Source organism: Carcharhinus amblyrhynchos, chromosome 27 (assembly GCF_965287045.1).
Source record: "Carcharhinus amblyrhynchos chromosome 27, sCarAmb.v2.hapA, whole genome shotgun sequence".
In the NCBI taxonomy this organism is placed as follows: Eukaryota; Metazoa; Chordata; class Chondrichthyes; order Carcharhiniformes; family Carcharhinidae; genus Carcharhinus; species Carcharhinus amblyrhynchos.
Window position 1 is genome coordinate 10027722 of NC_137350.1, and position 17880 is coordinate 10045601.

The window sequence follows — 17880 nt, forward strand, 5'->3', positions numbered from 1 at the left end:
TGTAGGAGTCTATGAAAAGCCCATTCTGGCGTTACCTTTTCCCAATCCTGTAGCTATTGCCCCTTACTCCCTATTCCCACTTAAACACTTTCCCAGGTGTCCTGCGATGTTGCCTTGACCTTTCTCAATTAGTTTTTTACAGGAAATAAATCCATTGAAGAGGAATGTTGCTCATCTGCAGTTAGTCTCACTCTGTGCAAGAGTGGTCATTACTGCAGCAATATGGGGGCAGTTGGACCCAATGTCTGAGTTGTAAATGCTGATAGAAGAGATGTAATTCCAAAGCAGTATCACCTTTCTTCTTCATCAGAAAACTAAATCGATATGAAACACGGCGCACATAAAAGATTTCACTGTTTGTGATGACTCGGGCATTCTTGGAGAGATTGATAGCTTTATCTTGTTCTGTTAACTGAAATTGATCATATCACACAGTCGCATAGCAGCTTAGTCAGGGAATATAAAGATTTGGTTCAGCAGATTTTCTCACACAGTAAGTCTTAGCCTAGTGTTTAACAATGTAGGTGTCTACCACTCTGTTCTGAGTGCTCCAGACCCTCTGCTATTTACAACAAAGTACCTGCCCTTTTATGGGTGGCACTTGGCACCGTGGTTAGCGCTGCTGCCTCACAGTGCCAGGGACCCAGTTTCAATTCCAGCCTCTGTGCAAACTCTCCGTGTCTGCGTGGGTTTCCTCCGGATGCTCCGGTTTCCTCCCTCAGTGCAAAGATGTGCGGGTTAGGTGGATTGGCCATGGAATAGTTTAGGTTAGAGGGTCATTAGATTGGTTCCACTGGTCGGCGCAACATTGAGGGCCGAAGGGCCTGTACTGTGCTGTAATGTTCTATGATCTGGATTGCCCTCAGTGTCAAGGGAATTAGCGGGGTAAATATGTGGGGTTACGGGGATAGGGCCTGGGTGGGATTGTGGTTGGTGTAGGTTTGATGGGCAGAATGGCCTCCTTCGGCACATAGGGATTCTATGATTCTATAGTCAGTTCTGTGATCTGAATACAGATATTTACGTGGCATGCGATTTTGAACCTCGATGCCTATATGTTGGTTGGTGGTAAGACAAAAAGCAGGGAGTCCCAGTGTTCTTCTTTGACTGTTGTGTGTGCTTTGCAATAGGTTTTTAGTAAGTAATGAACATAAGAACTAAAGAAATAGGAGCAGGAGTAGGCCATCTAGCCCTTCGAGTCTGCCCCACCATTCAGTAAGATCATGGCTGATCTGAAGTAGATCAGTTCCACTTTCCCGCTTTCTCCCCATAACCCTTAATTCCCTTATCTATCAGAAATCTATCTACCCGTGACTTAAATATATTCAGCGAGGTAGCCTCCACCACTTCAACGGGCAGAGAATTCCAGAGATTCACCACCCTTTGAGTGGAGAAGTTCCTCCTCAACTCTGTTCTAAACTGCTCCCCCCCACCCTTATTTTGAGGTGGTGCCTCCTAGTTCTGGTGTCCTTTCTAAGCAGGAAGAATCTCTCTACCTCTACCCTATCTAGCCCCTTCATTATCTTGTAAGTCTCCATAAGATCCTTCCTCAGCCTTCTAAACTCCAACGAGTACAGACCCAGTCTATTCGACCTCTCCTTATAAGCTAACCCCCTCATCTCCGGTATCAGCCTGGTGAACCTTCTCTGCACTCCCTCCAAGGCCAATATATCCTTTCGCAAATGCGGGGACCAAAACTGCACACAGTACTCCAGTTGCGGCCTCACCAGTGCCCTGTACAGTTGTAACAAGAATGGATATTTCTCTGTACTGTGTGTATGTAAATGGGTACAGGGGGCTAACCTAGTATCTCCGTGGCCACCCCCTGGTAGTCAGCAATCTCTATCAGACAATGCATACAGTGAGCAACAGCTCCCTCTGCTGATAGTTGTATGTGGGAACTGTTTTCCTTCGGTCCCTGGGCTTGTTCGGAGTACAGCCGCAATTGGTTCAGTGTAAGCCCCTCTTCCGCAAGCACTCGCTGTGAGGGAATTGCAGCAGAACTTGTTTAAAAATGGATTAACTGCAGTGATGAGTGGCATTAAGAGGCGTAATGAGCCTGAATGTATCTGAGTGCCAAGCTCTTCATCACCTCAGTCACTGTTTCAGCCTGTCCTGGTTAAACAAAGCCCTCACGTTCATTAGCTATCGTTAGAGCTGCCATTTCACCCGTTGACAGGGTAAAAACAAGGAGAAATATTATCGCATTCAACACCTTCAGAAGAATTACATCGAACGTGCAGCAAAGAGACTGTTGTGAGGTAGCGCCCCTAATCCGCCCAGAGGTGGCACCCTTTCACAGAATCCCGACAGTGCAGAAAGAGGCCATTCAGCCCATCAAGGCGGCACCCACAACAATTTATCTGGTAAAGTTGCACTCTGGGATATTTTACAATGCTGAAGTTGTGAATACAAGTTGTTGTTTGTGGTGATGAGGGGGTATATTGATGATGTCCTGGCGTATTCAGGCGAATCTGCCAACCTGCCACCATGTGGTCGCCTTAATCTTAACCTGAACCCTACCGCTCATGAACATCTCTTCCTGATGGATGGTCACTATCTGTGCCATTCTGTCCTCTGTCCGAGGTGCCAACGGGCCTCTGTTCTCCCCATCACCTCCGATGGCGCTTTACCATTGACCCAGGTCCATCACAGCAGGCACAGGGAAGGAGTGGAGTAAGAGACAGCCCTGTGGAGATTTAAACTCTGAGTCAAGCATTCACATTTTTAGATAGAGGGTTGCTCTTCTTATTAATCTTATCGTGAATAAAATCACGCTGTACCCCCCACCAGTAAAGCAAAGAGCCATCCTGGAAGCTTAGCTGAGTGAAGGCACTGCAGATCTCCAGTGAGCGAATGTGTTTTTAGAATTTAGCACACTTCTCATTCCATTCATAGAAAATCCCCCCCCTGGTTGCCATTTTCACAAAGACGTTGTGGATCTTTATAGCAGCAGATGAGGTCTCACAGCCTCTGGCAACTTAGAACCTGCGAGTCCCTACGGTTCGATGGATTCTGTGGCAGGGATTCTCTGGTTCAAAGCTGGCAGTCGCTGCTCTAAAGATCCACAGTGTCTCTGTGAAAATAGAGCTCTGACCAATTCCAAAAGCAACTCATCCAGTTTTCATTTTCTAATATTTTTATCCACTGTGATATTTATACTGAGCTAGGAACTGTTCATAACATGAATACATAGATAGAACACTACAGCACAAACAGGCCCTTCGGCCCACAAGTTGCGCCGATCATATCCCTACCTACTAGGCCTACCTATAACCCTCAATCCCATTAAATCCCATGTACTCATCCAGAAGTCTCTTAAAAGACCCCAACGAGTTCGCCTCCACCACCACCGACAGCAGCCGATTCCACTCACTCACCACCCTCTGAGTGAAAAACTTACCCCTGACATCTCCTCTGTGCCGAGGCAGTGGGAAGCGTAGACAGAATCAATGGATATCCCTGAGTGCAATGTTCTACTGCTGCGCTGCAGTCACGTGGTGAGTAACAGTGTATCAGTCTACCATCACTTCTTAGCCAAAGTCAAGCGTCAGATACATGAGGTTACGGGGATAGGGCCTGGGTGGGTTTGTTGTCGGTTCAGGCTTGATGGGCTGAATGGACCCCTTCTGTGCTGTAGGGATTCTATGAGATCAAACCCAAGATGGGACGCAATGCTTTATCTTGTCAGCTTGGATCTTGTTTGTCTCCCCTGTGGGGACCATGATTTGAATTCAATTGGGTTTGATTTTTGGAGCGAGGAGATGGAAGAGGTTTTGCCCAGTCCATTCTGAGCATTGGTTTTGTAACTTTAAGAGTGGAGTAAAATGTTTTGTAAAAGATGTATCAATCTCCCAGCCCAGATGGAGAGCGCTGCTCCTTCAGCGGGTCACCTGATCGCTCACCTGATGAAGGGGCAGCATTCCAAAAGCTCGTGATTCCAAATAAACCTGCTGGGCTTTAACCTGGTGCTGTGAGACTTCTTACTGTGCCCATGTCACCAGATTATAAGATTGTATGGATTTGTGTTTGAGTGAGGGGTGAGTTGTGGTACAGAGCAGAATTTGCTAACTCCCTCTGTCTCCCTCCAGGTTTGCGGAGAGAAGGTGCGGTTTGAAAAGCTGATGGAATATTTCCGAAATGAGGACAGCAATATTGACTTCATGGTATGAAAAATTGGGTTGGGAACATCGCGAGCTCTACGCAAGTGCCCGTTTCGGTAAAGCCTTGGTAGATTTGTAACAGGACTGGGCTCTTTAGTGAATGTAGAAATCTATTTCCCAAGGTTCTGGATAATCAACCATCAGCATGAACCCAGTTTGCCAGTGCACCTGGGGTGGGCCTTGCACACTGACCCTGCTCACACTCGGGGCCTGCACACTGACCCTGCTCACACTCAGGGCCTGCACACTGACCCTGCTCACACTCAGGGCCTGCACACTGACTCTGCTCACACTCAGGGCCTGCACACTGACCCTGCTCACACTCAGGGCCTGCACACTGACCCTGCTCACACTCAGGGCCTGCACACTGACCCTGCTCACACTCAGGGCCTGCACACTGACCCTGCTTACACTCAGGGCCTGCATGTTGATCCTGCTCACCCTCAGGCCCTGCACACTAACTCTGCTCACACTTGAGACCTGCACACTAACCCTGGTCACACTCAGGCCCTGCTCACACTCAGGGCCTGCACACTGACCCTGCTCACACTCAAGACCTGCACACTGACCCTGGTCACACTCAGGCCCTGCACACAGACCCTGCTCACACTCAGGCCCTGCACACAGACCCTGCTCACACTCAGGCCCTGCACACAGACCCTGCTCACACTCAGGGCCTGCACACAGACCCTGCTCACACTCAAGACCTGCACACTGACCCTGGTCACACTCAGGCCCTGCACACTGACCCTGCTCACACTCAGGAACTGCACACTGACCCTGCCCACACCAGGGGCCTGCACACAGACCCTGGTCACACTCAGGGCCTGCACACTGACCCTGCTCACACTCGAGACCTGTGCACTGACCCTGCTCACACTCAGGCCCTGCGCACAGACCCTGCTCAAACTCACGCCCTGCGCACAGACCCTGCTCACACTCGAGACCTGTGCACAGACCCTGCTCACACTCGGGGCCTGTGCACTGACCCTGCTCACTGTCAGGGCCTGTGCAGTGACGCTGCTCACACTCAGGGCCTGTGCAGTGACCCTGCTCACACTTGGAGCCTGTGCACTGACCCTGCTCACAGTGTGCAATATAAACAGTTACAGGGCACACAGTGTACAGGACACACGGTGTGCAGAGCGCGCCATGTACACAGCCTGTGATGTATTACTTTGAGTCTCAGTTTAAATATACCAGACTTCAAAGAATAACCGTAGACTTATCTTGTTGGTTTTCTAGAACTGCCTTTAGATCATCTCCGCATCAGCACTAACCAGATGGGTTTTATGATCACAGTACAGTGACTCCCCTCTCTCTCTCTCTCTCTCTCTCTCTGAAGGTTGCCTGTATGCAGTTCATTAACATTGTCGTGCATTCTGTTGAGGACATGAACTTCCGGGTCCATCTGCAGTTTGAGTTCACCATGCTGGGTCTGGATGAGTATCTAAAGGTAAGAGAGCACAAAATGAAAACTGAGGATACTGGCTGGGATTTGTTAGCCTTCCGCCCCCATACCCACCCCCCCAACCTTGCAGTGTGTTTGCTGGAGGGGATTGGGGGAGGAGGGGGTCAACTGTTGGGGGGGGGGCCAGAGGATCTTGCCAGCGGAAAGAGCTGGAAAATCCCCCTCACTCTGTCTGGAGCATTACAGTAAAACCCGCTCCTAAATGCCAATGGCAATGTAACTTCCCTGGTTCACCTTAGACGTGGGGATTTCACAGGCCTATCCTCGCTGGATAACACTGACTGGATCTGATCACCAAACAAGAACCAGTGGCTTTTAAGAGCTGGAATCAGCAATCAACATCATGGCTTGTGTTTTTTAGATTAACCTTAATCCACACAACCCCTACAAACATCCCCTACTCCCCCTTTCTCCAGGAATATTTTGAATTGCCTTTGCAACCTATTTTTTGTATTGTGATACCTGCCCTAGTACTATAAGAATACATTTCAATCAAAAACTCCCATCGATTTGTTGAGCAAGCCAAATCCCAGAGGGAAACTTGTCTTACTGATCATAACCTTTGTTTTGTATTCTGAAATGAGAAGAAACCAATCTCAGTAGTGTAGAATTCCAGGAACGTTCTTTGGATTTTAAAATAAATTTAAAAGATTTATTAACAAAAAAAACATAAAATTAAAGTTACACAGTTAATAGCATCACGAACCCCCCCACCCACCCCCGCCAAATAAAAACACCTGGATAGAATATTTAAGTAAAAACTACTTGGCAACACTCCCTTATATATTTGATCTATACAAATCCAGTAATATTGCCCAAGGCAAAACTGCTGTCACTTTATTAAGATTAAACCATACAATTCCTTGATTGCTCCCAGTTTGTTGTGGAAATCTAAGAATCTTCAGAAACAAGACTTCTTTCTGCACAAAATCTTTGCTGTTTCAATGGGATGCCTGATTCAAACTTCATACTTTCTCCCGGTACAGAACTGTTCCCGGGATGTCTTCCCCACACAGCCAACACAACTCAGCTCAGCATCTTTCCTTAAAGATCCTTTTCTCTTTCATCTTCGATCCCATTGTCCTCAACAATTCTTTGAAATTAACCTTTCCAAAATGTAAAATATTTTCATCTGTTTCTTATTGCATCCCCTTTTGGGTCATCTAAAGTTTAATAATTTCCCTTGTGAAATCCTTTTGCACCCCTTTGAAACTTAACAACAGAAGAAAAATGTCCGTATCTGTCTCTGAATGGAAATTTCTAAGTTCAACCCTTTTACTTATAATCCACTCTTCTCATTGTATTTAGCATCCCTTTCATCTCTCAACTCTCCCAGACAAGTTATCTCCATTCACCTTTCCTCAGTTTAAGGAAATCATTTACACAGGCACAAACACACAGGGCACAATCTTCCCTGTCCTTCACACCACGCTCCTGCTGCAGCGAGGCTGGAGAATTTGGTGGCCAGCCAAACCTCTCTTCACTGCTGCGGGATGGGAAAATCCCGCTGATGTGAACGGCAGTAAGATTCCAGCCACAGTCCTCTTTACAGAATAACACAATATTCTCCAAAATACATAATTTTAAAAAAATCCAGCCTCACTGGTGCCTTGGAAGGCTTTGGCAAAGAATCAGAGTTTTCCAGTGAGCCATTGAAATCCCTGTTCACTTCAGCAAGACAGGAAGATCCTGCCAGGATGCAGGGTTGGAAGATTCCGGCCTTAGTTACCATCTCTTGCAATAAAGTTAAAGTTTATTTTTTAGTGTCACAAGTAGGCTTACGTTAACATTGCAATGAAAGTCCCCTAGTTGCCATATTCCAGCACCTGTTTGGGTCAATGCACCTAGCCAGCACATCTTTCAGACTGTGGGAGGAAACCGGAACACCCGAAGGAAACCCACACAGACATGGGGAGAATGTGCTAGCTCCACACAGACAGTGACCCAAGCCGGGAATCGAACCCAGGTCCCTGGTGCTATGAGGCAGCTGTGCTAACCACTGTGCTGCTGCTTGTAGCTCAATGACTCTAATATGAAAGACAATATAATCATAGAATAGAATCATTGAATCCCAGCAATGCAGATAAAGGCCATTCGGCCCATCGAGTCTGCACTGACACTGTGACAGAGCATCTTACCCAGGCCCACTCCCACCCCATAACCCCACATACTTACCTCACCAATGCCCCCTCGCCTACAAATCTTGGGACAGTAAGGGACAATTTAGCATGGCCAATCCACCTCACCTGCACATATGGGAGAAAACTGGAGCACTGGGAGGAAACCCACGCAGACATGAGGAGAATGTGCAAACTCCACACAGACAGTGACCCGAGGCCGGGATTGAATCCGGGTCCTGGAGCTCTGAGGCAGCTGTGCTAACGACTGTGCCACTGTACTGCCCATGGTCTTTATAGCTCAGAATGAATATTGTACTTCTATAGAGTAGTAATTATAGTTGAGACTCTTCCCATCCATATGCTTACAGCTTATGTAAAATTCCTCCCTAAGCTTTCCCTGGGATCCAGGTTCAATTCCGGCCTCGGGTCACTGTCTGTGTGGAGTTTGCACGTTCTCCTATGCTTGCGTGGGTTTCCTCTGGGTGCTCCGGTTTCTTCCCACAGTCCAAAGGTGTGCGGGTTAGGCTGATTGGCCGTGTTAAACTGTCCCTTCGTGTCAGAGCGCTTAGAAGGGTAAATATATGAGGTTAAGAGGAGAGCTCCTGCATATCAACAGATATGTTCCCATAGCTAAAAATAGCAAAGGGATTTGGGAAGGTTTGTGGGAAATCCAGTAAAATAACGTCTTGTATCGTTCACAGAAACTAAAGTCATCAGAAAGTGAGAGATTGCAGGTGCAGATCCAAGCCTATCTGGATAACGTGTTTGATGTGGGCGCTCTGTTGGAGGATGCAGAGACCAAGAACGCAGTGCTGGAACATGTCGAAGAGCTACAGGAGCAAGTAGCACAGGTAACCCATGTTCTGTCTGAGAGGAGGGGGGTGGTTGGTGTGGTGGCAGTGATTCATGTTCCAGCCACAGGAGATAAACAGTGTGTCTTATACCAGAGGCAGAGAGAGAGAGAGACGTGCCCGCACCAGGTGTGTTGCTGATGGGGAGGCACATAAAATAGGCGAGGTGCCCACCCCACCAACTTCCCACCCGCTCCTGGGCTCCCTGGGCACCGATATCTGCAGCCCGTCTGCTATATTTAAATAGGTAATGAATCTTGTTACTAAGCCCATTGTGCCAGCAGGGCAGGGTGCTGGACAGGGCAGGGCAGTGGACTGGGCTGGCAGGGTGCAGGGCTGGGCAGGGTGCAGGACTGGGCAGGGTGCTGGGCTGGGCAGTGGACTGGGCTGGCAGGTGCTGGGCAGGGCAGGGCATTGGACTGGGCAGTGCAGGGTGCTGGGCAGCAGGAGGTCAGAGGAAGGGATTGAAGGCCATGAAGGAGATGGAGGCACTATCCTCAGCCCAAGATCTACCAACAGAGACAAACCTATCCGGACATCACAGAGAAACAGTGTTGAAGGAGACTGCAACTCTCTACACAGCTGATCACAAACATTGTCAGCGAGGGCCTCCCACTTCACACCATTGAGCACCGAACCCTGCCAGTAACTGCAAAGGTCAGTGTGGGCCTGAATCTCGCCACCATTAGATCCTACACACCTCTGGAGCAGCCAGCTGCTCACTGATGTATCGCCAGATACCCTCTTTGCCAACCGATGGGCATCGCCGGCTCAGAGGGCACAATTTCCAGTGCCTAGTGTGGTCAGATGGTGTCCTCCAATCCCCTCTGCATCAGTGTGGTGGTCGGCGCCTCTCTCCGTTACATGGATCCGAGAGATCGTGGCCTGGAGGACACCAAAGTCCTGGAGGCAGACAGTTCACGAGGGGAGGAACGGAAACAGGAGCTGAGGGGGGAGAAGAGGGGCTGGAGGTGGAGGGAGATGATTGTTGAAGAGAGAAGTGCCCTGCTGCATGATGAGGTGGCATCCTCCTGCCAATCTCTGGGGAGAGGGCCTCCTCTCTCTCTCTTCCCAGGGCGAGCCTGGGGCAGCTTGTCTCCCTGGGGCTGTAGAAAGCTTGGGCAGTAAACTCAGAGCTGAAGACAAGGGAAATGGCTCAAGATTTATACTGTAAGAGTGGGGATGGGGTGGGGGACAGAGCTGTCATAGACAAAAAGACAAAGGGAATATAAACGGTGCTGATAAAGGCTGAGAAGGGTGCTGATACAATGTCGCTATCATTTGTTGCGTCCTGATTTGAGCACAAAAATCCTGATTAAGGGCCTGTTTAGTAGCTCAGGGGGAGTGTTTTGAGGTTGGGTAACTCGGGCATCACCACAATTGGACTGATGGTGGTAAACAGGGGCTGGGGCTTTGGGAGCGGGGGGTGCGTTTGGTGGCGGTGTGTTGGCCGTACACATGTGACAGGTGCTGAAGGCCTTGTTTGGATAACTCACCAGGCCAGGGAGGAAATCTTCCTGCTCCACTTGACCCACAAGCAGTGCCGCAGAGGCACGTACCTCACGGATTCAGCCCTCTTCACCTCCTTTCACCTGTTATATTTCCTGATGCCTGGCTACCTGTGGCTAAAATTGAATCAGGATTAAAATGAAGGAACGCGGTCTCATCAAAATAGTTAAATTCACAATCTGCTTCCTGTTAGCCTCATCCTCGATTAAAAACGAACGTGAGCAGCCTCGAGGTGGAGTGAGCTAATGTTTCAGATTTCTGGCATTTAATCCTTCCTCCCAAAGAAAGCCCACTGGCTACAGTGCAGAAAGAGGCCCTTCGGCCCATCGAGTCTGCACTGACCACAATCCCACCCAAGCCCTACCCCCATATCCCTATATATTACACCCAATAATCCCTCTAACCTACACATCCCTATACACTAAGGGGCAATTTCTTAGCATGGCCCATCAACCTAACCCGCACATCTTTGGATCTTCTGATCTCGCTGAGGTCTGCAGCATCTTGCGTGTTTCACCCATCCTGCCACCGGGGAACCCGCCGCAGGAGACCACCCTCGGCGTGACCAGAAGATCCCACCTCTGGGAATCATACAGTACAGAAGAAGGCCCACAATGCCTATGGCGGCTCCTTGACAAAGTTAGGCCCCTGAGCCTACTCTTTCCTAGTAGGCCTCTAACCTTCCAATTTTCAAATATATATGATCCCTTTTTGAAAGTTGCTGTTGAATCTGATTCCACCGCCTGCTCAGGCAGCGTACACCATTCAGGTTTGGAGGAATTGAGGTCCATTCTCTTGCCTGGAACCTTGAGGGTAAATTTGTCGGGGAACTGAGATTGTTCAATGACATACTAACACTTTGGGTCACTGGGACTGTGCTTTGCCGTTTGTATTTTAATTGCCATCTCTTGCGCTTTGTTCAGTTGACAGAGAAACTCCAGGAGGCGGAGAATGACTCCATGATGAAGATCGCAGAGCTGGAGAAACAGCTGATACAGTCCCATAAAGAGGTTGAAGGCCTCAAGGTGAGTGTGCCAGGAGCGGTACCATCGCGGTGTTAGACTGGGACCAGCCCTGCAGACACCGTGTAAGCTTGCCAGCTTCCCATGAGAGCTGAATGAACTGGGTGGGAACTGGGTGGGCAAGGGGCAGAGAAGGGCAGCTGGCTCACTCCAAGATAGAGGCTTTAGAAGCAACAAATAAAAACTCAGGCCCTCCCACTGGGAAAATATGTGACCTGGAGCATTGTGCACAGTTTTGGTGTCCTTATCTGAGGAGGGATGTCCTTGCTATAGAGGGAGCGCAGCGAAGGTTTGCCAGGCTGATTCCTGCGATGCCAGGACTGTCATATGAGGAGAGACTAAGTCAGTTAGGATTATATTCACTGGAGTTCAGAAGAATGAGATGATATTTCATAGAAACTTAGAAAATTCTAACAGGATTAGACAGGGTAGATTCAGAAAGAATGTTCCCAATGGTGGGGGAGTCCAGAACCAGGGCTTATAATTTGAGGATAAGGGGTGAACTGCGGTGAAGAGAAATTTTTTCATCCAGAGGATGGTGACTGTGTGGAAGTCACTACCACAGAATGTAGTTGAGGCCAAAACATTGTGTGATTTCAAGAAGAAATTAGATATAGCTCTTTGGGCTAAAGAGATCAAGGGATATGGGAGGAAGTGGGGGAAACAGGATATTGAATTCGATGATCAAGCATGATCAGAATGAATAGTGGAGCAGACTCGAAGGGCTGAATGGCCTGCTTCTGCTTCTAGTTTCTATGTAATAGACAGGGAGCAAATATGGTGCACTGGACCAAAGTTCAAGATTTCACAGCCAAATCCCAAATTTGACTTATTCCTACCTTGTGGAAACTGGGCGTTAGAAGCAGTTAAGTGAGGACTCAATGGGCCAAGTGGCATACTTTGTTTCCTGTATCTGACTGTCTTATGTTCTTGAGGGCAGCGACTCAATTCTCTCTCATCCCGTGCCACCCATCAGGTCCTGATGTTAATCTTTCCTTTCAAACAGGAAGGAAGCAGGGGCCTTCATAAAAGATGCTGCTATAATCCAGACCCAAGAGTAATGTTATTTAGAAGCAGGAGAGAGGCAGCAGTGATTAACTCCCTGTTGGGTTGGGCCTGCTCAGTGTGGGGGGGAGGATCGAGGATCTCGCCAGCAAGTCCTGACTGCCCTTATGCTCCAGATTCTCACAGCCTGACCAGCTCCTCCACCTCTTCGTCCCCATCCCACCACTCCTCCCCCCCCCCGCCCCCCCCCCCATCACCACGTCTGCATACTCCGCTGCCAGCTGACCGGATGTATTCCCATGGCCTTCTCGACAAGTTAGGGCAGGCGCCATTCCCAACTGATGCCTGATGGGATCAGAGAGTTCGACACAGACTTTGAATTGAACCTGATTTAGTCCCACGCTGTACGGGGTACTTACTAACTGAGCCAGGAGACACGAGTCTTTTTACAGGGTGGCACGGTGGTCAGCACTGCTGCCCCACAGTGCCAGGGATCCAGGTTCAATTCCCAGCTTGGGGTCACTGTCTGTGTGGAATCTGCACATTCTCCCCATTTCTGCGTGGGTTTCCTCCGGGTGCTCCGGTTTCCTCCAAAGATGCGCCGGTTAGGTACATTGACCCAAACAGGCGTCGGAGTGTGGTGACTAGGGGATTTTCACAGTAACTAGGCCTGCTTGTGACACTAATAAATTAACTTAAAAAGATCATAATTATATTCCGTACTTTCTAATTGTTTCTCCCTGTGGGATTCTCCGCTACTTGAAGTTTGAGCGTTGCTGTGTTAAATTTTGTTGAACTCGGCTTTTAGCGTGAAGTTTTCTCTCTGACAGGAGACCTTCAGTGAATCAGCGGCAAAGCTGCAGTCTCTCCAGGCACAGATCTCAGACCGGGACAAGACCATCCAACACCACACATCACTGGAACAGAAGCTGTCCCAACTGGAACAGCAGGGGCTGATTAAAATTCAACGTGGGGACCACGGAGATCTGGACATAGAAATCGTACCGATCATAGTGAAACAGACGGTCACAACGGCAGCGCTGGAACCCAAACCCCCCAAAGGTACCAGCTTAAATCTCCCCCAGTTCCCACTCCGAGCTCATTCCCCCAGCTGTCTGTGAGATAGATCTGATAGGCCCAGATGAGGAAGGCCCTTCAGCCCATTGATCCCTTCTCCGATAGGGCCCTCCTCTTCAATGGAGGAAAGACGATTTTGAGGGTTTGTAAAATCATAGAATCTACAACGCAGAAAGAGCCCATGCACTAACAATCCCACCCAGGCCCTATCCCCATAACCCCACATATTTATCCTGTAAGTCCTCCTGACACTGAGGGGCGACTTAGCAAGGCCAATCAACCTAACCCACACATCTTTGGAGTGTGAGAGGAAACTGGAGCAAACCCACACAGACACCGGGAGAATGTGCAAACTCCACACAGACAGTGACCCAAGCCGGGAATCGAACCCGGGTCCCTGGCGCTGTGAGGCAGCGGTGCTCACCACTGTGCCACTCTGCATCACTAGCGAGTTAGCCAGCCAACTGAGCTAAACCAATCCCGAGGCAGATTTTTTAAAAACGGGTTGATAGTTTTTCAGACTATTTCTTGTGGAGTCCAGCATCGAAAGGCACGAATAAGATAACTGAGCCTCAAATCAGAAGAAACGTTTTCCGCTATCTCAGAATTATCCTTGTAATACTCTCCAGTGGATCCTTTTGAAGAGAAGGGGACAAACCGGATAATCCTAAAAACAGACTTATCTGAGAAAACCTACACTCAACATCAAAAGGAACTTTAGCTCTGCACGTTTTGCAAGGACGTGCTTTGGAGCTGCTGTAACACAGTGATGGGATTCCGCACACATGGGTACTCTGGCCAAAAAGTGATCATTTATGGATTCTAATCTTTCGAGGAACATTGAGAATTTCATGTAAAATTCCTCTACGCTAGACTAAAATATCCGATATTTCTAAGACATCCCCGCCTTTATTGAAAGCCGTGATGTAAATCAGCGAATCTGCCTTACCCAACAAGTGCAACTCTGGGCCGGATTTTCAGGTCGCGCTTGCCCCAAGGCTGGAAACTCCCGCCTGACGTCAACGGCCCTTTGTATAGTCCACCCTCACCTGCATGGCGGGCGTGACGGGAACCTCCCACCCAGTGTTGGTGAAACTCTTTGAAAACACAATTATCCAGCTCTTCCCATTCCACTGACATATATATTTGTAATTTGAAAACATCTATTTTCTCACTTGCGTGAGTTGGGAGTATGTCCATGTTAAGATAAGGGTACCTCATCTGTACCCATGAGGGTTTGGTGCCTTGGAGTTGTCAACAGACAGGTGGGGCTGAATTCCCCTACCCCAAATTGGGGTGGAAAATAATGTTGTCAGCGGGTCTGTTTACCCATTCCCTACTCTGCTGACTACCCAGAGGATGGGAGCACAGGGAAAGAGAAGTTTTCTACTTTGTTTATCAGGCACGCCAAGCTCATTAAGGAACTTGTCTTCTGACTACCCAGGATTTTCATTGTGAGGGAGACTGTTAGCAGCTCTGTGAAGATGACCATCTCTAGCCTGGCAGCGCCAGGCGCCAGAGCAAAAACAGTTTCGTTTGATGGAACAAATAAGTCAAACTTGGATAGTCCACAACTAAGCAGCGATGATATTTGAATAACTAATCTTTCCTTTCTGTATCCTGGATCAGAGCTCTCTGGGTTGGCCGGATTGTCGTATGAGGAGAGATTGGGCCGGCTGGGCCAATCTTCATTGGAATTTGGCAGAATGAGGGGGGATCTCATTGAAAGCTGTAAATCTCTGGCAGGGCTGGACAGACTGGATGCAGAGCCGATGGCCGGAATTCTCCAACCTCGTCTGTAGCAGGGATTCTCCAGTCCTGCTGCAATGAATGGAGATTTGGCAGAGGGTCAATTATCTCCATTCTCGCTGGCAGATGTATGACATCAGCCAATGTTTCTTCTGGTTTGATGATACCAAACAAGATGGTCACAGGATAGGCCATTTAGAGCTGAGATGAAGAGAAATTAGGGGAGGCGATGACTCAGTGTATTATCACTAGATTATTAATTCACCATCTCAGTGGCACGGTAGCACAGTGGTTAGCACTGCTGCTTCACAGCTCCAGGGTCCTGGGTTCGATTCCGGGCTGACTGTGAGGAGTTTGCACATTCCCCTCGTGTCTCCATGGGTTTCCTCCGGGTACTCTGGTTTCCTCCCACAGCCCCAAGATGTGCAGGTTAGGTTGATTGGCCATGCTAAGAAATTGCCCCTTAGTTTCCAGGGATGTGTACGTTAGAGGGATTAGTGGGTATTATTTGAAGGGATATGGGAGTAGGGCCTGGGTGGGATTGTGTTTGGTGCAGACTCGATGGGCCGAAGGGCCTCTTTCTGCACTGTAGGGTTCTATGATTCTAATGTTCTGGGGGACCGGGGTTCAAATGCCGCCATGGCAGATGGTGGAATTTGAAGTCAATAAAAAATATCTAGAATTAAGATTCTACTGATGATCATAAAACCATTGTCGATTGTCGGAAAAACCAATCTGGTTCACTAATGTTCTTTAGGGAAGGAAATCTGCCATCCTTACCCAATCTGGCCTACATGTGACTCCAAAAGCCATGGCAATGTGGTTGACTCTCAAACCAATCAGTTTCAAGGGCAGTTATGGATGGGCAACTAATACTGGGAGGCCAGCAGTGCCCATGTCTCATGAATGAATATATAAAAAAAGGGTGAGGAACCTGTGATATTCTCTACCATACAAAGCTGTGGAGGCCAGTCACTGAATGTGTTTAAGAAATAAAGAGATCCGAATTTAATTTTGTTCTTCTGCTTTCTCTGACAGATGTTCCTCCTGCTCCAGCTGTGCCGAGAGATATTACTGAAGTTACCAGCCCAAGTGCCCCTCCTCCTCCCCCCTTGACAGCACAGAGTGTCACCGTCCCACCTCCCCCTCCCCCCCTGCCCAATGCGCCGGAGTCTGCGACTGCCCCGCCAGCGGGTACGCCGGCTCCCCCACCCCCACCCCCGCCTCCGCCCCCACCCCCGCTGACGGGTGCGTGTATCCCTCCTCCACCTCCACCCCCTCCCCCTCCAGGAGCGCCCCCACCCCCTCCAGGGGGCCCCCCACCCCCTCCGGGAGCACCGACGATAGCGGGCAACCCAGGTAAGGGTCATAAGATCGTTGTCGATGTTCGATGGGGAGTAGAATGTGCTTTGTTTGTGTTGGCCTTGTTATCACCAGGCTTGGGGTGAGTGAGCCTGGTTCCTGCGCAGGGTTTTACAAGTTTACCAAACAACACTTGGGCCTGGATTTTCACAGAGTCAGGGAGACCCCGTGGAGAGGTGTAAATGGCAGCTGTGACCCAATCTTGGGGATTGCCAACCCCGTTCCAAGGATTCGCAGGGGGGCCTCTTAAGGGAACAGCCTGGCTTGGGCCGCAAGGCCGCACCCTGCCCTCTCATACTGGCTGGCTCCATTGCAGAGATGGACATGTCAAAGTCCCCTTCATTTGAGCTTCAGGCATCGTCAACCATAGTTTGCATGATGGAACCCTTTCAAAGTTCAGTTCAAAAGAGAAGGAAAGGAGAGAGTGCAGAATATAGTAGGGGATGTCGAGAAAGATCAACATAATATATGGTAAGTCCATTCAAAAGCCTTGGCGGCAGGAAAGAAGCTGTTCATGAACCACTTGGTCCATGACCTCAGACTTTTGTGCCTTTTTCCCAATGGAAGAAGGTAAAACATGGTTGCCTAAGCAGAATAAATAATTAAAGTAGAGATGAATGTCCAGGGAGGTTATGTTCAGGGCACTGAATGATGAAAGCAGCATTCATGGTGTAACTTTCAGCCCTTATCAAAAATCTTCTATCTACTTACAGTTTTTAGTGAAAATTGCTGGATTACAAATGAAAATAATCTCCTGGTAATGAGTGGTTGCGATCTTAGTGCACAGTTTGGCATTTGATTGACCAAGCTTGTGCTGTGCCAATCACTTCATTGTTTTTTTCTCTTCCTGCAGCTCTTAAGGTAAAGCAACCAATCAAGACCAAGTTCCGAATGCCAATCTTGAATTGGGTGGCACTGAAACCCAATCAAATCAATGGAACAGTCTTCACGGAACTGGATGATGAGAAGCTATTGCAGGTGAGATGGTGCTCATGTTACAGAAAGCAACATGAGGGGAGACCTAGTGGTATTACCTCTAGACTATCAATCCAGAAACTCAGTTAAATTCTGGGGACCAGGATTCGAATCCCGCCACAGCAGATGGTGGAATTTGAATTCAATAAAAAAATTGGAATTAAGAACCTGATGACCTTGAAACCATTGTTGGAAAAACCCATCAGGTTCAGTAATACCCTTTAGAGAAAGAAATCTGCTGTTCCTACCCGGTCTGGTCTACATGTAACTCAGAGTCACAGCAATGTGCCTGACTCTCAACTGCCTGTGAAGTGACTTAGCAAACCGCTCAATTTCAAGGGCAACTAGGGATGGGCAATAAATGTTGGCCAGCCAGCTATGCCCATGTCCAATAAATAATAAACAGTTCAGAATCTTTAGGCCACCCTGGGTCCAGTGACAGGATTGGTGGACTCCCAGCTTGGCTCTGTTGGTCGTGCCCTGGGTCAGGAATTTCTGGGTTCAAGCCCCACTTCAGGAGTGGTGCCAGTGCTGATATGTCAGAAATGTCAACCTTGGATTCAGATGTTAAATTAC

General features: G+C 48.7%; 1 protein-coding gene across 1 annotated transcript in view; it reads left to right on the plus strand.

Annotated features, from left to right (window-relative positions):
* The window catches only part of LOC145359337 (formin-like protein 1), a 250943-nt gene that overhangs the window by 192809 nt on the left and 40254 nt on the right, over positions 1 to 17880 (plus strand). The window contains exons 11-17 of the mRNA XM_080213936.1: positions 4092 to 4166; positions 5509 to 5619; positions 8456 to 8605; positions 11038 to 11139; positions 12972 to 13203; positions 16006 to 16326; positions 17183 to 17307. Of these exons, the coding sequence (XP_080070062.1) occupies positions 4092 to 4166; positions 5509 to 5619; positions 8456 to 8605; positions 11038 to 11139; positions 12972 to 13203; positions 16006 to 16326; positions 17183 to 17307 (1116 nt within the window). The remainder of the gene's footprint in view (positions 1 to 4091; positions 4167 to 5508; positions 5620 to 8455; positions 8606 to 11037; positions 11140 to 12971; positions 13204 to 16005; positions 16327 to 17182; positions 17308 to 17880) is intronic.